This window comes from Gadus chalcogrammus, chromosome 18, assembly GCF_026213295.1.
Source record: "Gadus chalcogrammus isolate NIFS_2021 chromosome 18, NIFS_Gcha_1.0, whole genome shotgun sequence".
NCBI classification, from domain to species: domain Eukaryota; kingdom Metazoa; phylum Chordata; class Actinopteri; order Gadiformes; family Gadidae; genus Gadus; species Gadus chalcogrammus.
The window spans coordinates 18,709,941-18,732,079 of NC_079429.1; the positions used below are offsets into that span (position 1 = coordinate 18,709,941).

Genomic DNA, 22,139 nt, shown 5'->3' on the forward strand with positions numbered 1-22,139 from the left:
GCCCTGTCTCTGTTACGAAGCGCGAAGCTGCCCCTGCATCTCTGCACGTTAGTTAGCGGGCCGAGCCCCTCCTTCTCGCGTGTGCGTGCGTGCGTGCGTGCGTGTGTGTGTGTGTGTGTCCAGTCCTCCCATATTAATGTGTAAACCACATAATAAGTAGTCAACAGAAGACAATGTTTTAATCCCACTTTATATCTCCTTGTTACTTTTAGATGAGGACCCCTGGCCAGCCTTTCAGACTGGGTGTCAGGCTAGGGAATTTAAAAACAGGCATCCTTGGTTAGAGTGGAGGGAAAAAAAGTTATAGGTAAATGTCAGCCAACATACAGTTGGTATACACAATTTAAATTCATAATGTTAATCACTATGCAAATGAGAGTATAGCTAATTCATGGTCATTTTTAAGGGGCAGTAATTTCACACTTTTACACAATTAAATTACTGTATGGTATGTTAGATAACAACAGTAAGAGCTCAAATTAGAGCAATTGAAAGAGTGAAACATTAGTCTCCTGTCATCTCCTTCTCATGCACTGGTTAGCCATGGATGTAAACAGTTCATTCAATTATTCTGAGTAGATGTTGTCCTTGTTTAGCATGTGCTATTGCTACTATAGATATACAAAGGACAACTTGTCATTTTGTGTTCTATTTGTTCATACTGTTATTAAAACTGATAAACCTACTCAGCTTTCCATGATTGTTGATAATCGTGATACTCTTAAATCAGCGGGTTGTAGACCCCTGCGTTGGTGAGTGTGGTGCGACACCCCATAAGCGCCACACACGTACATGGGTTTCAATGGAATTTGTTTAGAGAAAAACAGAAAAAATAAATCGAGGTTTAAATCGAAAATCGTCCATTAGTTAGAAAAAATCGAGATTTTATTTTTAGGCCAAATCGCCCAGCCCTACGGTGAAGCCACATTTTCAGCTGGAATTTGGCTGAAGATTTTGGGCCATAGGTTTGGGCCATAGGATGAAAGAGGTGTTACGCCCCACTGCAACTTTGTGATGCTTCTTTAGTACCGACGTGGTGTAACATACACCGTGTATGGGCGATATAGTGAGCGACGTTGTATATGAAAGCACCGTGGCGTTACACTGAGAAGCTTCACCCTCAGTCTGATGCGGACATCCGAATAATCCGCCGCTCTGACCCTTTTTTTTCTCCACATCCTTCGGAAGCCGAAGCACACCGTCCTCAAAATCAATAGCGTTCCAAAAACGAGCTCCACACCTCCACACACACACCGTGGCGTTGTACTACAGGTGTTCCCCTCCGGGCAGAGCTCCACACTCCCACAAACCCCTCGCTGCTGAGGTCCCTTTGTCGTGACGTCTATGATACCTTCAGTCAGCCCCTTCCCGTGCCCTGGTGCTGGAACAGGGCCCTTTAACAACCTCTTCCTCCCCGCCCCCTGGTGGTCGCAGACGGCGCGGTGGTGGCGGGCGGCGGCCGTAAGCCTCGCGTGGAGAGCGGCTACTTCTCCCTGGAGAAGACCAAGTACGAGCCCTTCGACTCCCTGCAGCACCCCCCCCAGCACCTGCCCCTCTCCGCCGCCCCCGTCCCCCCGGGGACCTCCAACCACAGGTACGCCCCTTCTCCGTCCCCGTCGGACCCCCCTCCCGCCCCCCCCTCCCCAGAGCCCCTCCCCCCTCCGGGGCCCCTGCTCTCCCCCAGCTACTCCACCGTCAGCTCCTCCCAGAGCTCCCTGGACTCTGAGCCCAGCAGCACGGGGCCCCCCGGCCCCGGTGTGGAGGGGCGAGGGGGAGGAGGAGAAGGTGGAGGAGGAGGTGGAGGAGGCGGCGGTGGGGGCCGGGCTGGCCGGGAGTACGCGGCGCTATCGGACGTCCCTCGCGCGCGGCGGCTGAACTACCGCGAGGCGTTCCGCTCGGAGCGCAAGCGGCAGGAGCTGCGTGCGCGGACCCGGAGCCCCGGGCGCGAGGAGGTGGCGCGGCTGTTTGGCGAGGAGCGCAGGTGAGACGTCCGGCCGGCGGCGGCGTGATGGCTTTAGGGAGGCGCTGCTGTAGCGTCTAGAGCAGCTGTTCACTACGGGTTGGGTGTGTAACGTCAGGGTGTGTAACATCAGCAACACGTGCTCACCACACTGTTGGAAAGAAGAGCGTTTGACCCAGTAACACAGAGGGGAGGCTGAGAACCTTTATCTACGCATGCAATCAACACTGGAGTAACCGCTGCACCACCTAGTCTAAAACACAACTACACAGAGTGAAAAGTATCTCGAGGGAATTTGAAAAACATTTCTTTGGGTAACATATGATACAGTGGTACAGAAGTGACACATTTGAATCCGTCTTTTACTCCAGACATTTAAAACAAAATGGATTCCCAAAGCTGGTCTTTAGGTTTCAGTCTCAGCTCCTCGGCCTCCGGCGTCTAGCCCCCCCTGCTGGAGACGTCAGGGGGCCGGGGAGCTCGGACGTCTTCTGCATCTCCCACCAGTTTCTGCCTTCTTCTACTTTTCTCTTCTGCTTCTGCTCTCTTCCAGGGGCCTCACCAAGGAGCTTCTGCAGCTCCTCTCCCAAGGGCCCCTGGGTCCGGCGGCCCCTTGTGGCCCCTGGCTCCTCCCCTCCACCGACGCCACTGACTCCTGCTGCTTGTCATTTCACCTCTGCTCTGGGATCTCATCACACACACACACACACACACACACGGACCACCCACACAAATAGACCCCCTCGATGCCCCCCACTGTTAAAGACCCCTCTGGTCAAAATGTATCACCCAACAGCCTTAGCTCAAAGGTCAGAAATCTCCCGCGAGCGACACCATCCGCCAGCAGGTGATCCCTAATGTGTTCTCACCCCATAGGTTGAGAAGCACTTACAAATATCAATAAGAGCGGGCCTGAAAGGTTGAGCCTGTTAAAGTTCAAGCCCGTCAAATTTCTGTCCGAACCCGGCCCGAAACCGCACTTTTGCTCCGCTTTTATAAGCAAGAACCTGATTACAGCCCGCCATTTTTAAAACCATTGCCCCCCCCCTGCTCGGTCAGAGGTGCGTGGGCTCAGTTGTGTCGCAGCAGATGGATCACGCAGCAAAATGACGAAATATACTTTGTGGCTATTTTACCAATACGTGGCCACTGCATAAGAATCAATGAATAAACAATTCACTTGCAATTCATCAAAACCTGCATTATGTTCAAAGCCCCTGTTTGCTTTGTGATGGTTGGAAGAAGGCCTTTTCTCGTACATGGAAGCTGTGTAAACATTAAAGTTCTGTGGAACCAGGTCGAACTCGGACCGCTGAGTGGTTTTGAAAGCCACCGGCGTGCAAGCAGCCCTCCTAGTTGATATTGTAGTTTTGCTCCCTGCGTTATTAAGATAACACTGTAGAAATGAAAAGGAAAAAACTATCAGTTGATAAAACCTTGATTCTTCAGCAGTGTTCTCCGCTGGCTCTGATTTCACAAGGCATTTGAAACCTCTTTCCACTTCTCTCTGGCCAACGGGAGCGCAGCGTGCCACCACAGAGCAACTGATTGGAGGAACAGAGAGAGGAGGACGCTGAAGTCTTTGGGTTAAGGGTGGTTATGACGGTGGGTTGGTTTAGGTGACCGTCGCCCACCGTAGGACAGTCGTTAAAAACCTGGGACAGACCAGCGGTAGTTTCATGGCATGGGGAACGCGGCCCTCTTGTCAAAGATGTTAATAGATCAGTCCTAAATAGATTAATTAAGAATTGACTTGTGTTCTAACATTAGTATGATCCCAAAAAATGAATAAAACCAGAGACGTGTAATATGCTAACCGTCTTATTAAACAAGTCTAGGCTCCTCTACTGCGCTGCATTTCCTGTCTTGTCGCAACTTTTACATTGAAGTAACCCTCCATTGTTGTGATGATGTACGTTGGCAACGCGTTCCTCAAACCTTCCCCCCTTGTCCTCTGATGCAACCAAACTGAAATCGCCCGCAACAGCTGGCTTTTCAAAGTATTAAGTAAACACAGCCGAACCCAACGTAAGCCGATAAAGTAAGTTGGCAATTTAGATGACCCTTCGCGCTGGCTTGCGGTCGGACGGAAACCTCAAACTCTAGTATGAACTCGCTCACTCACTCACTCACTCGCTCACTTGCTCATTCACTCGCTCTCTTTCCCCCCATGGGTCCTCTTCCACCTGCTGTCCCTGGGATCTGAACCCTAACCCTTCATCTTCTTCATCTTCAGATGGGTGTCCCAACATAACACACACATCTCCTCCGTCACCACCTGGCACACGCTCAATGTCTCCAAACATCTTCCACCAGAACCTTCTACAACAGTGGTCGGAGAACAGTGGTTCTAGAACAGTGTGGTTCCATACCTCTCTTTGCCTGGAACCCCCTTTTGAGGTCTGAACTTTCTTGCAACCAAAACTTCTTATATCGTGGTTCTGCTTCCCCGCCCATCATTTGAACACAATCCTTCAGTCCTCCCGTTACATCAACGACCCAGTGAGGTACCTATGAGCCGCAGCTGAATCATGAGGCCAGCTAATGGGATGGTGGGGGTTGTTTACTAATTTCTGCCATCAACATGCATAATTGTGTTCTCCTTTAGAGGCCTTCCCTATCTCTGAGTTCTCCTTCTGTTCCACTCTGTGGATCAGTCTGGCCTCCAGGCCATTTAAAGCCTCTTCCATGAATGATTACATAATAGGACCAATCAGCGCCAAGGGGAGGGGTTTCACTTGAAGACGAAGTCTGCAGAATTAAAGAAACTGGCGCCGCATTGCAGAGTGGAACACGGACAGTCAATTAAAAAACATTTGATCTGAAATAGTCCAAATAACCATGTTGAAAGGTGAGGAGAAATTAGCATGCAAGGTTCGTCTTAAAGGAGAAGATGTTTTTTCGTCTTCAAGCAAGAGGGAAGAGAGTGTCACTTAGTTATTTCATCTGATGTTTATTGGACAACGTCGTTTGATTGATTTCCATATGTGCAAATAAATGACTGCTCAGCAAAGGGCGGACTGAAGCTCATTGGGAAACGCTAATTTGTGCATCTGGCTGGTCTCATGAGGCTCTCATCAAGTAGCTATGGCTCATTAGGTCAGAAGAACATCCTGGGATCTGGGAGGCATTGCAGGTTGGAAACACTGTTCTAGAAGTTCTGCTGCTCTCCAGAGGAGAAGACATTGACCCTGTCCATCATGTTCTCCACACTGCTGCAGGGCTCCGTGAGGCTGGTGTCTTCACTGCCTCATCAAGTCCTCCACACTTCATGTAGAAACAGCTTTGGTTAGCTCAGACGCTGTATACCACGTCTGGCCCTGGAATCCCTCCAAACACCTCAGATCACAGCCCAGAGACCCCATGAGAAACAGCGTCAAACCACGCTGAAATAGTGAAAAGTCACAGTCTGATACGTCTTAGTGCATCCGGCTCGGTATACAGGAATTAGTTTGGTTTTGGTGCATACATTGAACAAGAAGGCAATCAGCTATAAATCCTAATTTAGTCTGCCTATATTTTAGATAAGACGTACTTTATTAGTTCCAGATAAAAATATGGGAATTTATATATTTAGATATATGTGGATATTTAACTTCAGAATCTGATAACTTTTCTAATGAATTCATTAAAATGTTTGTCACAATTGCTGTGCCTAAGAAAATTCAGAACAAAATATAAGTTGATAAGTTATTACTCATACTCATACACTCATACAGGATGTCGGGTGATGGAGAGTGAGCCTCTCCCTCTTCCTGTTTGTGTTCCAGGCGCTCGCAGGTGATTGGTCGCATTAAGGAAGGTCCGCCCCTGGAGTGCATGGACACGCAGGTCTCCACGGAGACGGCCTCTGACCCGGTGTCTGCTCCGAGACAGGGCAGGGCTGAGCGACGCTACATGGCAAACCGACCAGTAAATGTTTTATTCGTATAATCAAGAATGTACACGAAAAAGTATTCATCATAGACTGGTAACAGTTTAATCAATTTGAGATTATTAGGTAGATCTTGCGTTACATTAAAGTCCACAGTAGTATTTATTGTATCAATTGTCTCTTATGATACTTTAATCTATGTTTATAGAGTTCTTCTCGACTGTTTCCTCTCAGGAGATGTCCTTGGATGCTGGAAGGGGCCCCAGCACAGATGTTTCCGCCGCCTCCAGCCTGAGAAGAGCCAAGTCTCTGGACCGCAGAGCAGCCGACGCATCCGCCACAGTGAGGAGTTTTTATATATGTAAAAAGTTTTTATATACAGTTTTTATATATATAAAAACTGGATTCATGTTATATCATTCCAGCATAAGAAGGGCTCCTGTCCTGTTCCACACCACTGAGCCCCCCTGACCCTCGGTCATTAGCCGCTCTTACCGGTCGTTGTTGTTGTTGTAGTTCCACAAGACGCCACCAGGTGGTACATTGTACCGCACTGCAGGCGGGTCGAGTAGCAGCCAGCTGCAGCCCCGGAGCCGCACATTGTGGTGTGACAACCGCATTGTGGTGTGGTAACAGCACTGTGGTGTGGCAGGTCGGGTTTTTTCTGTTTTTTTTGTACAAACCTGACATGTTTGGATCAAATTCTGAGTGGCTCCTGATGTTGAAACCTAATACTCATGGAGATCTGTCCTTACCTCAGAAAGGAAGCTTCTGGAGAACGGACCCGCATGAGGGTGTTGTCAGGAAACGAATCAAACCTCTTTAGTTTGACTGCCTCACCGGATCATATACATCAGTCACAGAAGTGACTCACGCTTTGGCGCACCATGTTTTTGCTCACAATAACACTACCTTGGTAGTACCATGACGGGCACACTGGCACTGAGAACACTTTTCAACCACTCTAATCAAGTATGGAATTGCCACGCTAACAATTGAGCAGGAAGAGACGAATAAAAAATTCTCCCTACTCAGTAGAGCGCAGGGTTAGGGCTGACCGTGGGAAAGGGCCAGAAACCATTCCCATCTCTGAGGAAAGCCAAGTGGGGGTGGGCCTTACGGACCACATGACCCAAGGAGAAACAGTGAGAGGTGGACCACACTGACGGCCCTCTGTGGTGTTCTACACCAGGCACCAATGCCTGGTGTTCTACACCAGGCATTGGTGCCTGGTGTAGAACAAGCTCCGTCAGTGAGCAGGCAGAACAACCCCAGAGAGGAACACAACTCAGTGTCGATCAGGGGTCAGCAGGCGGCCACTGGAGGCCCCTCCCCGGCACATGACAACACCAGAGTTCAGGGAACTTGACACAGCTGCCATGGCTGGAAGCATCGCGTCAAAAACAGGAAAACAATCGATGATTCACTTCACTGATATCACTCCTTCCAGTCGTATTAATCATCACAAATCAGGTATTTGCTCCTTTGGAAGGTCTAACAACTCTGCTACAGATCATTCCCCCACTTTTTTTATTGAAGTTTAAGGAAAACTCCTGAAAGGGCGATGCTGAAACTGGTGGAGAGTTTCACTAGACTGTCTATATGTGCCGTCCTCACTGAGGGTCCAGTGAGGACGATGCTATAGCTGACCTGGGCCTCACAGTGCCTGAACCTCAACGTATGGAGGTGGCCTCACGCTCACACAAACACACACACACAAAAACTCTGCACCTCCCACACATGCACAACCAAAACAACCGGAGGGGAATGGGAGGGGGGGTAGGGGGGTATTGATGTCCACATACCCACCCAACACCCCGACCCCCCAGACCAGTGATATAAATAGAGAGCTGACTCCCTGGGCTAGCGTCAGTCCGGGTCCGGAGGTGTTAGTCAGTCTGCCTGGGTTGGAGTGTGCCGGTCTGCCGTCTGCGTTGGCCTGTGTCTCCGTGTGGGTGCTGGTTTACTGGAGATGTGTGGCCCTCAGGATGACTCTGTGTCAGTCGTTTCCTGTGCATCTGAAGATCAGTAGAAACAAGGTAGGGGTGTGGGTGGACCCCTGGTCCCCGGGAGGGGTTTGGAGAAACTGATGGGGGGCATTAGGCTCGGTGCTGGGGTTGCCAAGTTGGTTCTGTGTTCTGGTTCTTAACTGCTTGCAACCACGTACTTAACAAATTCTGTACATTTACTTTTATGACTTTTATGCTTCAGGTCCAATATTGGAAATTTGTCTCCAAATATAATGTAGACAAATCTATCTTTGTTCAACGCCACCTTCGACATTTCCAAAGATTGACCTTTGAAGATGTATGGAATACAACAAAAGAGATGAACGTTTGGAGTCACACTTTATGTGGAACTCAAAGAAATGCCTGTAAAACAGATAATAACAAAGTGTTGAGTTGTTGTTGTTTTGGGTGTGATGTCAGTTTCCCCCGGTATATGGTCCAAGCGGGACGGAGCCGGGGCCACGTTCTGCTGTGGTCCCGAGTGTTCTGGGGAGGGGGAGTGGAACGCCGCCGCAACACAATAAAGATTAATCCTGCGCTTCAGGAAACTGACCTTTTGTCTCGTTTCTTTTGGCAGCCTGATCTGCTGAACTTCAAGAAGGGATGGATGACCAAGCTGTACGATGACGGAATGGTAGGTGACCTCCTCACTGGTTTTACTGGGGAAGGGAAAAGTATTCCATACTGGTACATATTCCTTTATACACTCTCTTGTGGTGAGAATGATGATAATGATGATGAGAAGCTTCAAACTCTTCTGAATTCCTACCTGTGTGTTTGATGGTGTCTGCAGTGGAAGAAGCACTGGTTTGTGTTGACCGACCAGAGCCTGAGGTACTACAAGGACTCCATCGCAGAAGAGGTACCAGTATTCACGCTGTCATACCAATATTGTATACAACTAAAGTCCTTTGTTATCCTGGTGAGCATTTGTTCCTTCACAATTGCTTTGCTAAAGCAATTGTGTTAAAATATTAAACATAATTTATGTGATTAAAATCCTAAACACTAAAATACAGCAAACTAAATAGGAAAATATTGCTGTAGACACAGAAGTGTAGCTGAAAAGAGGTTCCTAATGTGTGTGCAGGCGTGTGATCTGGACGGGGAGGTGGACCTGTCTTCCTGTTACGATGTCACCGAGTTCCCCGTACAGAGGAACTATGGCTTTCAGATCCTTGTGAGTTCCACACACCAACAAAGCGCACCCACCGGGCTATAAACACTACCTAACCCCCTCGCGTCTGACCCTTACTGTCTGACCCCTATGGACCCCCACTGTCAGACCCCGACTGTCTGACCCCTACTGCCCCCCACGGTCTGACGCCCATTGTGGACTCCTACTGTCTGAGCCCCACTGTCTGACCACATACATAACAGGGTTAGCCCTTGTGGGAATGAAACCAGTGCTAATGCCCTGCTCTACCGGGTGAGCGAGACAGGGTATCCAACCTCCAACCCGGCTAGTCTTAATGCCTCGCTCTACCAGCTTAATGCCTCGCTCTGAGCTAGACAGGTCCTTCTCATCTCAAAATAAGTCACTGGCCCCCATCACTAGGCATCCCCCCCCCCCCCCCCCGATCCAAGCCTGTCTACACCTGGGGTTCTCAGCCTTGAGGCTGTCACTCACCAGACACACAACCTGTCTACACCTTGTCTCGCCACGCATAACTCTGCTGGCTGCATCCGCCTCCCTGCACCCTACACACACGCGCACCCACACGCACACGCAAATGCACACATACTCAAACGCACACGCACACACACACTCAGACGCACACATGGACAGCACAAATTCACCACACAGCCCACACTCTGCCGGCACATGCACAAAGCACGTCCACATGTGCACAAACTCGGCACACGGGACAGACACACACAGGCATGTATCCACAGTTATTCATAGTCATGTGCATACACATACTGACGCATACTTGCACACAGTTCATGAACCTGGTCAGACCCTCGCCAGGTTTTCTGCCTTACCCAACATTTCCAACATGATGACCACTACAGAGTTACCAACATGATAACACGATACTGCCGTTGTTAAAGTCCTCCTCTTCCTCCTGCTCCTCTTCCTCCTTCTGATCCTTCTGATCCTGCTCCTCCCGCTCCTCCTCCTCTTCCTTCTGTCCTCCTCCTCCTCCTCCTGATCCTCCTCCTCTTCCTCTTGCCCCTCCTCCTCTTCCTCCTTCTTATCTTGCTCCTCCTCCTCTTCCTCCTGCTCCTCCACCTCCTGATCCTCCTCCTCTTCCTCCCGCTCCTCTTCCTCCTCCCGCTCCTCCTCCTCCAGAGTAAGGAGGGAGCGTGCACACTGTCGGCCATGACGTCGGGCATCAGGAGGAACTGGATCCAGGCCATCCTGAAGAACGTGCGGCCGGCCACGGCCCCAGACGTCACCCGGTAAGGACCGCCCAGGAGCCAAGACCCTCCCCTAGCAGCCTCACTCATTCACAACCCAGCACAACCACATAACCCTGCACTCACAATGCCTTGTGATGAAACTATTAACCTTTCTCTCCACCTCCCTCTCCTTTGGTCTCTCTCTCTCTCTCTCTCTTTCTCTTTCTCTTTCTCTCTCTTTCTATATCTCTCTCTCTTTCTATGTCTCTCTCTCTCTCTCGGTCTCGCTCTGCTGGACGTCATGTCTTCAGAAAGCATCTAGCTCTGAAGCTGTCAGTTCTCAAGTCAAGGTTGGACCGCTTGCCTTCCCTCCCCCCCCTTTCCCCTCCAAGCCAGTGATGTCACCGCTCAGTGATGTTGGCCTTGGCGTTCTTCTACGTGTCATGTGATCTCTGGCTTGCGGCAGCTTTGCGCTGATGTGATAATGTCATGTGATGAAGCACCCTGTTGTTGATGAGAGGCGTCTAAATATGTTGTGAGGACTGTCATAAGCCCTGTGTCTGTGTGTGCCTATAGATGTGTGTGTATGTGTCCACATGAGTGTGTGTTTGTGTGTGTGTGTATATCAGTGTGTGTGTCAGATGTCAGACTGGCCGGTGCCGGATTCTGGATCTCCTGGCGGTGCCGGAGAATGTGGGATATTTTAGTCATTTCTGCATGGACACCTCTTCCTGAACCTGCTGTTGTCTGGTCACACACACACACACACACACACACACACACACACACACACACACACACACACACACACACACACATACACATACACATACACACACACACACACACACTTGAAGACACACACACTTATACACAATCACAGTCAGCCCCACGACAAAATGGAAAAAGGAGATTGCGTGGGTCTCCATTTTATGAGGAAGCTCTGCTTTCTTTTAGCCAATAAGTAAGTCTCCCCAGCACACCCTGGCCGTCTCCCCACTCAGGCTAATGGCTCTGCCTAGTTCATGTTAGGCTTCATATGCGACAAGGCTAGGCTATGTTATGAAGCTAGTCCATGCACTGAGGCTAGCTAGTGAGGACTGCTGCACATGTTCTGAATGAAACTTAGTCTTCAGTCTAAATGTGTATCCGTGTCTGCGTGCCTCTGTCTGAATGGACTGTGTTTATGGACATCGTGCCCAGCGTCGTCGGCTAACCACTAAATGTGCTTCTTGTTTCTGTTTTCAAGCTTTTAAGGACTGTTGCACTGTTGTCCCTCTATGGACTGTGTCGATAAGTGTCTAACTATGTCTATATAGGTTTATGTACCTGCCTATCTGCTTGTCACGTGTCTCTCTGTGACCGGAATTGCTTGTCCGTGGGCATGTTCCCTAGCATCGTGGGCTAACTGCTATCTGTGCTACTTTCCTCTGTTAGTAGCTAGTACTGCTGATAAGAGCCATTGAGACTTCTGCACAGTTGCCTCAACCTGACTAAAGGTGTTTCTTCCTGAATGGACTGTGTTCACGGTTGCTTAGCGTTGTCGACTAGCTGCTATCAGCTTACTGGGTGACTTTCCTCTGTTAAGGGTCCTAGTTCTGTTACTGACCCAGTCTCTGGTTCTGACCCTGATGTTGGTTCTGTTACTGACCCTGCTTCTGTAACTGACACTGGTTCTGTTACTGACCCTGGTTCTGGTTCTGGTTCTGACCTTGTTCTGTTCCTTAACCTGGTTATTTTCCTGCCCCTGTTCTGTTCCTGCCCCTCGTTCTGGTTTTGATCCTGGTCCTGACCCTGGTTCTGGTTCTGACCCTGGTCCTGCCCCTGGTTCTGTAACTGACCATGGTTCTGGTTCTGTCCCTGGTTCTGTAACTGACCCTGGTTCTGTCCCTGGTTCTGTAACTGACCCTGGTTCTGGTTCTGACCCGTGTTCTGTAACTGACCCTGGTTCTGTCCCTGGTTCTGTAACTGACCCTGGTTCTGGTTCTGTAACTGACCCTGGTTCTGGTTCTGTCCCTGGTTGTGTAACTGACCCTGGTTCTGGTTCTGTCCCTGGTTCTGTAACTGACCCTGGTTCTGGTTCTGACCCGTGTTCTGTAACTGACCCTGGTTCTGTCCCTGGTTCTGTAACTGGTTCTGGTTCTGTCCCTGGTTCTGTAACCGACCCTGGTTCTGGTTCCGTCTCTGGTTCTGTAACTGACCCTGGTTCTGTCCCTGGTTCTGTAACTGACCCTGGTTCTGTCCCTGGTTCTGTAACTGACCCTGGTTCTGTCCCTGGTTCTGTAACTGACCCTGGTTCTGGTTCTGTCCCTGGTTCTGTAACTGACCCTGGTTCTGTCCCTGCAGGTCGTTACCTGAAGAGCAGGCCAAGACCCAGCTGGCTCAGTGTCTCCAGTCCCCAACGGACCCTCTTGCTGGCCCTGAGGGCTCCGGGGCCGAGGTCCCCGCGCAGCCGGCAGGGGCCCCCGTCCCCTCCCCCGAGCCCCGCAAGAGCCGCGTCCGGGAGCGTCGGCGGGAGGGCCGATCCAAGACCTACGACTGGTCAGAGTTCCGGACGGGGCAGACGACCGACCCCTTGGACCTCAGCTCTGTCCTGCCTTCCTCCTCCACCTCCTCGTCCTACGCCTCCTCCACGGCCTCCTCCCCCGGCTCCAGCACCTCCTCCCCCCAGACCTCCTCCTCCGTCTCCGCCCCGCCTCCGCGGATCTCCGCGGCCACCAGCCTGGACGGGGTGGCGGAGGAGCGAGCGCGCCGGTCGGACCAGGGGCGCGTCGCCGGCGGTCCCGCGCCTAACACGGTCACCGTTACCATGACGACTACGCTGAACGCCGCGCCCGCGCCCCAGCCGCGGCCGTCTCCGCCCCCAGACCAGGGAGCGATGGAGGTGGACGGGCAGGTCAAGGCGGGCCCAGAGGGGGACTCGCGGCGGCGGGGCGGGGTGGAGCGGGAGGAGGAGCGGGAGGAGGATCACCAGGGGGTGATCGAGGAGCACTGGCATCAGGTGGAGACCACGCCCCTCAGGGAGGAGAAGCAGGTGCCCATCGCCACGGCGACCACCATCGGTGCCGAGCGACGCCCGCCGCGAGAACTGGCCACCCTGCTCAACAAGGAGGTGGGCTCCCCTCCCCTGGTCCTACATTCACACGAGAGAGAAGAGAAGATGGGTTAGTTAGTAGTAGATTCTTTAGCTTGACACCTCTCCTCATCATCCAGCACAAACAAGGACATCCCACCATACATTGTGGGGACGGTGAGGAAGGTCACTATGCGGGCCCTTTACAGAGAGGAAACCCTTGTTAATCAAAGACGTCTGTGTTCGTCCACTCTGGGACCCAACCCCGTTGAGATTGTAGAAATTGAGGACTACAGATATTTGATGGTGCATGTTTTCTGAAAGAAAGAGGAAAGGATTGAAAGGTGCTCTGAAAACAGACCCATGGTACTAGCTAGCTAGTACCAACCCATTGATCCATATCCACGAGCCAGCTGGTACCAACCTATTGATCCATATCCACGAGCCGGCTAGTACCAACCTATTGATCCATATCCACGAGCTAGCTAGTACCAACCTATTGATCCATATCCACGAGCTGGCTAGTACCAACCTATTGATCCATATCCACGAGCTAGCTAGTACCAACCTATTGATCCATATCCACGAGCTAGCTAGTACCAACCTATTGATCCATATCCACGAGCTGGCTAGTACCAACCTATTGATCCATATCCACGAGCTGGCTAGTACCAACCTATTGATCCATAGCCACGAGCTAGCTAGTACCAACCTATTGATCCATATCCACGAGCTAGCTAGTACCAACCTATTGATCCATATCCACGAGCTGGCTAGTACCAACCTATTGATCCATAGCCACGAGCTAGCTAGTACCAACCTATTGATCCATAGCCACGAGCTGGCTAGTACCAACCTATTGATCCATAGCCACGAGCTAGTCAGTTGCGACATTTAAGGCGTATGGCGGAATTCACAAAGATTTACTGGGACATGGATGTTACGCTGTTGGGATGACGCTGATGGGATGACGCTGATGGGATAAAACTGGGAGGGGGACCCTGCGTTGGGGTCCCGAGGTTTCAGACTAAAGCAGGAGCACAAGGCCCATTGAACGATTCAATAAACACGTGAAGGTAGTGTGGGGTGATGCTGATGAAGAAGGAGGTGGTGTGAGGAGGGTTGTTCTCATGGTGGGTGCTGTGCTGTGTCTTCAGCTGGGGGAGAAGCAGCAGGAACTGGACCGTCTGCAGGAGCAGAACCTCCATCTGAAGGAGCAGCTGGACGAGGCGCGAGGCCGCGAGCACAGCGCCAGGGAGGGCTACGTCCTGCAGGTAGCCCCCGACACACGCACACACGCCACACAACACCACACACACACACACCCCTAGCAGGGGTCCCATCATGGTTTCATCTTAATCACAATAACCAAAAGATGAGGAGGGCAGGGTGGGCCCAGGTGAGAAGAAAGTTATGTTTGGACATAGGACAGTTTAGTAAAGTAGCAGCATCTAGTGACATCAGTGCTTCCATGATGCGGGGGTTAAAGGCCTCAACAGAGGCTTGGAGCACTCCCCAAGCTTTATTGAGGGCTTGGACATCGTGACTTCACGTCGCAATGTTGATGGTAGTAAGAATGTTTTGGTTGTTGTTTAGTTATTCATTGGGAAATGATTAAGTCATTATGGGGTGACATTGATTAGCCTAGGATACACTTTATTTACGTTGATTTAGGATTTTCCATGACTACAACTCTAGCGTTCCCTCAAAATGAGTATCTCCAACCAAGAATTCCGTCACACATTTTGATGTACAAGCCCTATAGGAAGTAAAGGAATTGATTAACATCTGATTCATACGGATAGAGGTATTGCATCATCCAGATTGGCAATACAGGTGGAAACACGTCACATGCATATCTATACGTACAATGATTATTGGATATAATAAACAGTTTCAATTCAATGTCAAATTTGTGTGTGTGTGATAAGATATAACTCTACTAATATGTATGTGGGCTTAGACGTGTGACTCTGGGACTGCATGGATGTGGTTGGTTGGGCATGAGGTTTCACTAACTGCTGTATGGGGGCTCACATCTCCTTGGGGTTTGATGGTTTGGGACAGACACTGTCCAGGTAAGAGACTTGATCGACAAGCCTTGCGCTGTGCTTCTTCTCCCTCGTCACCTCTACTCATCCTCTTCTCTTCTGTCACTCATGTGGTTTTGCATGCTGTCGTTTCTTGCGCGAGTCGCATGGGTTCTGACACCTTTCTTTCATTATTGATGTTTGCACGTCAGGTTAGGTGTTGTAGACCCGTACACAGACTTTTAGGGTCTTAAAGAATTTCGGCACAGTCATAATTAACACCTTGGCCCCAAGCCCCTCTTAGCCCAAACAAGCCAACCCAAACTCCTACCATCTCCCGCCCCAAACATCTCACTCCCCAGACATCTCCCTCCCCAAACGCCTCACTCCTCAAACTTCACTTCCCCAAACGCCTCGACCCAAACATATCCCTCCACAAACACCTCTCTCTCCCCGACGACATCTCTCTATAGCACCTCAAACCCCAAAAATCTCACTCCCTAAACACCTAAATCCCTCCTAACCACCTCACCATTTAACCCCCAAACATCCCGCTCCCTCTAAAACACCTCACTTTCTCTAAAACATCCCACTCCCTCTAAAACACCTCACTCCCATCCAAACACCTCACTCCCTCCAACACAGCTCACTCCCTCCCAAAAACCTCCCTCCCCAAACACCTCTCTCCCTCAGGAAACACATCACTGCCTCCCCATCCACAACTCTCCCTCCCCAAACATCTCCCTCCCAAACAACTCACTCCCTAGACACGTCCTCCCTTCTGTAACACCTCAGGCCAAACACATCCATTCCAACCAAAAACCACCCTCCATAAACACCGAAATCCCTCCCAACCACCTCACTCCGCAAAATCCTCACTCAGAAACATCTTGCTCTCACCCAAACACCTTACTCCCTAAATGCCTCACTCCCTCCAAAACACTTATCTCCACAACACCACTGTCAGGCTCACAGGAAAGTATGGAAACCAGCATTCAGGAGACTATAGCAGTTATCTCGATACCAAGAAGATGGGCACGAAGTAGAAACCATTTGCGTTGTCTATATTTAAAATCTCAGAAACTGTTACATTAAGGGTATTTGGTTTCCTCACTGGATTTGAGGCTTAGGGGCCCTTGGAGGATTATATTGTTGTAGTATAGATGAGTTACTGGTAGTTTCGTCACCCTTTTCCACTCTTGTGTCATGTAGTCGGTCACTTTTTATTTGTTTTGTTCACCATCTTCCATCACTCCTGAAAAAGCACAGTGGAAAGCTTAGGATGAAGCTTCTTCATAACATTAACGGAACCATTTCCAGATTTACTTGAAGTTCAAGGAGAATTCCCAATATTCCTATGTCATCCTCGGAGATGTGCTCCTCCATACGCAATGGCGAGGGGGAGTGATGTCACTAACCCAACTTGTTGTCGTCAATCTTTTCAAGAGTTCCTCCACCCCCTGCTCCTCGCCACACCGATTGCAACGGCAAAGTCCGCACAAGCTCGGCATGCACACGCACGGTGACCCAGAGCCCCCGCTGGAAGTCGTTCCACAGCAGCTCCCCACATTGAGGAGGAGCCTCACCGAGAACCAGGGCTCTGTAGGACGCCAAGAAGTCCAGATCCAGGCCCTGCAGGCCAAATTAGCCTCGGCAATGGCAGAGATCCTGGCCAGCGAGCAGGCTGTGGTCCGCATGCGCAATGAGCTGAAGTTGGAGCAGGAGCGCTCAAGGGACCACGAGGAGGAATTTGGCCGCAGTGAAGACACCCTGCGAGCTCAGCTCCGGGAAAACGAGGACAGGCTCCGCGAGGTCGAGGCCAGCCTCTTGGAGAGGAACCAGGTCCTCAGGCACCTGGAGAGGCAGCAGGCCCTTCAGAGAGACCACCAGAGGGAGGTCCAGAGGCTCCAGGAGAGGCTGAAGGAGGTGAGCGGCAGGTTGAGTGCTACAGAGGAGGCCCAGGCCCTGAAGGAGGAGCGCCTAAGGCAGGACCAACAGGGCATACAAGAGGCCTACGAGAGTGAGAAGCAGCACCTAACCGGGCTGTTATTGGAGGCCGAAATTTCCCAGAAGGAGATGGAGAGTAAACTGTGGGAGGCAGAGTTGCAGGTTGAGACCCTGCTAAGAGGAAGGCGCTCCTCCTGTGGAAAGGAGGAGAGGGAGGAGGTGCTGAAGCTAAAGGAGGAGCTGAGCCAGAAGACCAGCCTAGTGGACACCTTGAGGGAGAGCGTCCGTAGGCTGGAGGAGGAGAAGGGTCATCTTACCTGCCGCTGTCAGGAACTCCTCAACCAGATAGCAGAAGCAGACCGCGAGGTGAACAAGCTGCGCAGCCGCTTGGACACTGAGGAGGCCGACTATCACAGCCTGGAGCAATCCTACAAACGAGCTTCACAGGAGTTCCAGAGCATGAGCCAGTTCCTCCGGGAGAAAGAGGAGGAGATCCGCCAGACGAAGGCCATGTACGACAGGCTGGTGGCGTGCAAGGATGAAGACCTCAAAGAAGCCCTCGTGAAGATGGCTGTCCTTGGAAACAGCTTGGAAGAGACGGAACAGAAACTTTTGGCCAAGGACGAGCTGATGTCTCAGATAAGTGACACCCTAAGGGTGCAGGGCGAGCCCTGCGGGGCAGAGAGGGACCTGCAGGCCAAACTGGTGATAGCAGAGGACCGCATTGCAGAGCTAGAGCAGCATCTCAAAACCCTACAGCTTGGCTATGCAGACTTACACATTGAACGCCACAGATTAGAGCAAGAGCACGAAGAGGATCTGGCAGAGTCGGCTTACAACACCAATAACTTCACGGTTGGAAAGCAGCCTCTTGGAAAGAGACAGAGAATTCGCTTCTCCAACATTCAATGCCAAAAGTACATGAGCCTGGACAGCTCCCAGGTGGACAGCAGTGAAGGTATTATCCAGGGTATGGGAGAAGAAACGACCAGCTCATCACCCACACCTCCTCAGTATAGCAGTGACCCAGAGAAGTTCATCTCCGTCATACATGCCCTAGAAACTAAACTTGTGTCCACTGAGGAGAAGTTGAGAAACCTCACACAGAAGCTTGACGGCCATATCCTGGTCCAATCGGAAGACTTGCATGCATCCGAGCAACCAGCTAACCAGGTGTCCTCTGTTGGAGGAGGAGTGTCTTCTGTTGGAGGAGGATGTGTTATTGCTGCAGCTACAGACCAGTATGCCAAGGCCCTGGTGTGTATTGAGACCAGCCAAGAGAAGGTACGCAGCCTCCTCTTGGGCTCCCATGAGCCCACCGAGTGCCAGCTATTGTTGTTATCAGAGGTCGAGAAGGAGCTGCTCAATGCAACACTGTACATCAGGCAAGGCGAGAAAACCCTGGAAGGCCACATGCCACAGTATCCAAATTACCCATTAGATACTGTTGATGGCAAGGAGCTTGGGGAGGAAATGTCCCTCTTTGCAAAGACGTTGTCCTATGAGGCTCTTGTTTTGAACAAGATGGCTTTGTTGATACAGAATTCAAACTCCGACCTTCTGCAGGGTTTCGATGAAATGCATAAAGAATTGGAGATGGTGAATTCTGCTGATGGAGATTGCTTGGCAGTAGTGTACGCTGATGTTCTGTCCAGGAAGTTAGTATTGGAGAGTGCTTTCTGGAAAGATCTGGAGAAGGTGAAGACACAGTGTAAAATACAGCAAACAAAAGATTCAGACCTTGCTCAAAAACCAGAAGGGGATGTTGGCTCAGCTGATGTTGACGTTGACACCACAGAAATCATTACCACCGTTGTCAAAGCAGAACTCACATATTCCATTCAAAATCTTAAACTCCTCTATGAGGACAAATTCAGATCAATTCAACAGGAACTTATATCAGCCCATAATAACCTACAGAAACGAGACATGGCTCTACAAGAGATCTTTGAAGCTCTACCAAGCCCTGACCTGAAACACATCGTTGAAGATATCAGGAAAAGCCTTTTCGGTCAAAAGAAGCGGTTAGCTGACATCAGTCCTCCAGAGCTCGCTCCCTACATGGAGCAGATTGAAATGGAGGAAGCAAAGGACATGGCCGAGGAATTTCTCAACAGACACTTGCCTCAAAATCTTTCGTCTTCTACTGTCAACTCACTGGCGTCCCTGCCCCACGCACAATCCGCCCTTGCTGCTGAGCTCCTGAAACAGGCAGCGCTTCTTCATAGATGTTCAGAGGAAATCGGGAAAAGTGGCAGCTTTGAAGGACTAGCCAGCTTGATCCGGACCCTTCCAGGTCACCAAGCCTCTCGCGGCCTGGTCAGCGGATCGCTCTGCATGCGGGAGGCGTTGATTCAGGCCCAGGTGGCCTACGTTGCTTGCAGACTCCGAGCCGTCCACCAACAGGACCTGAACCGGTGTCGTCAGACAGGTCGGGACATGGACACTCTAGTCCAGGACCACGCCCGCAGCGTCAGTGCCATTCACCAGAGTTACGAGTCGTCTCTGAGCGAGGAACGTCTGGGCTTCGGCCAAATGGTGAGCTCGCTCCAAGAGGAGAACCAGGAGCTGAGGAAGGAGCTCAGCGAGAGGCTGAACCAACTCTCTCAGCAGCAGAGACAGCTCCTGGACCTGGGGCAAAACTTTGAGAGGGAGCAGGAGGAGATGAGTCAGAGGCACAAGCAGGAGCTGAGCCAGGCGGAGCAGAGCCGTGCCACCACAGAGCTGGCCCTGATGGAGGCAGCCACCGACAGCCAGCATAAAGTAGAGGTTCTGCTGGGGGACATGGAGACCCTGGCGGAGAGGCAGGAGAAACATGTAAGGAACCTCGAGGAACAGTTCCAAGAGAAGCTTCGGGAGCTTCAGCACGTTCAGAAGGAGGAGATACGGAAGTTGCAATCCCATTACATGGAAACCATCCGATGCATCCAAGAGAAGCAACAGAAGAAGAAGAACCCTGACAGCCCGCCGCTAGGCGATGAGGCCTGTGCTATGAGCTCGCCGATGGAGGAAGAGGAGCAGGGGTATGCAGGAGATGTTGGGAGCAGGGCGGAGGTGGACCCCATGGTGGTTCTGAAGGACAGGATCCTGGAGCTGGAGACACAGATTAACTGCATGAGGGAGGAGCTGGACAGCAAACACCTGGCGGGAGACGTTAGCAGCTTGAAGGAGAAATACCAGAGAGACTTAGAGAGTCTTAAGGTTTCTGCTCTTTTACTTTACTAGTTTGTAGTTCATGTTGACAAAAGTGAGGGCATAGTGTAGTGCCTTCATCATTCATCAGTGTTGTATTTTAGACTTCATCACAACCTTTATCTTCATTGATGAATATGGATTGAAAGCTGCAATTAATATTGGCAAAACCCCTTCAGAATAGTACTTAGAGCTGTCATCACTGAGGCATTTTCTGATTGGCCAGCTGCATGTTTCACTTCTGAATAAATCCCCAGTCTAGGTTTGACTCCTCTTTAGAAAGTCTCCACTTTTGTAGCAATCATCAGCAGTAATCATCACATCAAGTAACAGTCTACATTAGTACAATTTCCAACCGCATCTAATCACATCTAATCCAATGTTAAAATGCGGGACCTTTAATTGGCTGTGCTAGCTTGTCTTCTTGCTAAACTTCTTGGCTCCTGATCACCACAGGGTTGCATGGCTTCCGACATTAACATGATCAGCTTATAGCTAAGTTAGTGCTGGACACTGCATGCTCTGAAGTCACGTCTCGTACGGTAGCTCATACCCCAATCACTACGAGTGTTTGCCCTTTTGCTAGATTGCTAATTACATTACTTTAGATAGCTGTACAAAATGTTACAGTATTTTAGAGTACTTGTAAATCACTTTTGACAGTACTTAAAAGTATTACACAATACTTTTACATTACCAAAACATACCTTTTACGTTATTGAATATAACTTTAACATTATGTTTCATTACTTGAAAATACTTTATAGTACTAACTTCCCATTTCTTGATATTACTTTGTGTTACTGTTAAACAAAGACATAGGAACGCATGCAGCTTGTAGCGGTCGTGCATTAGCTCGTAGTGCTTGGGGCTGAGCCAGAGTGGCTGTACGGTGCTGACGGAGGCGTTTCTGAACACCACCAGGCTACGTGTGAGAGAGGGTTTGCCGCCATGGAGGAGACCCACCAGAAGGTGGTGGAGGACCTCCAGAGGCAGCACCAGAGGGAGGTGTCCAAGCTCCTGGAGGAAAGGGAGAGGCTGCTGGCAGAGGAGACGGCTGCCACCATCTTTGGTGAGGAGACCAAACCAACATCTAGAAGCAGTCTAGTGAACAGCTAGCATCAGTTAGAGAGGTCTACAGCAGGGGTCACCAACCTCTTTGAACCTGGGTGCTACTTCAAGGGTACTGAGTAATACCAAGGGCTACTTGTTTGATACAAACTTATGCAATGATAAGAATACGTTTATTTTAACATTTATGAACAATAAAAAAAAAATCGACATCAATGTGAGCGTTATTGATTCAAAAAGAACATCAACATAATTGGGACTCCATGGTGACCAGGGCTATTTTAAAAAAATGCCCTGCGGGTAGGGATGACCAGTACTCAGACTCTGGCCTGATGCTGTGCTCATGTACTAACTAAAACTTTGCCAATACAACCAGCCGATACCACTTTACGCCACGTGACGTAACGTTGAACCCAAAACTTCTAGCATAGGAAAGATCTAGAATGTATAACAAAGACCTAGCATCAATAAGAAAGATCTACAATGTATATCGAAGAACTAGCATCAATAAGAAAGGTAGAGATAACATCTTTTTTGATAAAAAAGTTAAACCAATGAAATTGTCTTGACATGGAATTATGAATAATAATAAAAAGGCTGTGTTGCCAATGGTTACGAAAACCTTGCTTTTCAAGCA

The 22,139-nt window shown here is 50.2% G+C and overlaps 1 protein-coding gene across 5 annotated transcripts in view; it reads left to right on the plus strand.

Moving 5' to 3' along the window:
* The window catches only part of si:ch73-103b11.2 (restin homolog), a 56,233-nt gene that overhangs the window by 25,513 nt on the left and 8,581 nt on the right, over positions 1–22,139 (plus strand). For 3 of the 5 annotated variants that reach the window (XM_056576352.1, XM_056576356.1, XM_056576354.1), the window contains 12 exons: positions 1,435–1,594; positions 5,731–5,872; positions 6,069–6,176; positions 8,421–8,477; positions 8,637–8,705; positions 8,934–9,023; positions 10,140–10,249; positions 10,501–10,539; positions 12,536–13,301; positions 14,420–14,536; positions 16,739–20,440; positions 21,356–21,503. In XM_056576352.1, coding sequence (XP_056432327.1) covers positions 1,435–1,594; positions 5,731–5,872; positions 6,069–6,176; positions 8,421–8,477; positions 8,637–8,705; positions 8,934–9,023; positions 10,140–10,249; positions 10,501–10,539; positions 12,536–13,301; positions 14,420–14,536; positions 16,739–20,440; positions 21,356–21,503 — 5,508 coding nt within the window. Of the gene's footprint in view, positions 1–1,434; positions 1,595–5,730; positions 5,873–6,068; positions 6,177–7,022; positions 7,874–8,420; positions 8,478–8,636; positions 8,706–8,933; positions 9,024–10,139; positions 10,250–10,500; positions 10,540–12,535; positions 13,302–14,419; positions 14,537–16,738; positions 20,441–21,355; positions 21,504–22,139 lie in introns of those variants that run through there. The other 2 variants (XM_056576353.1, XM_056576357.1) reach the window with 2 other exon arrangements.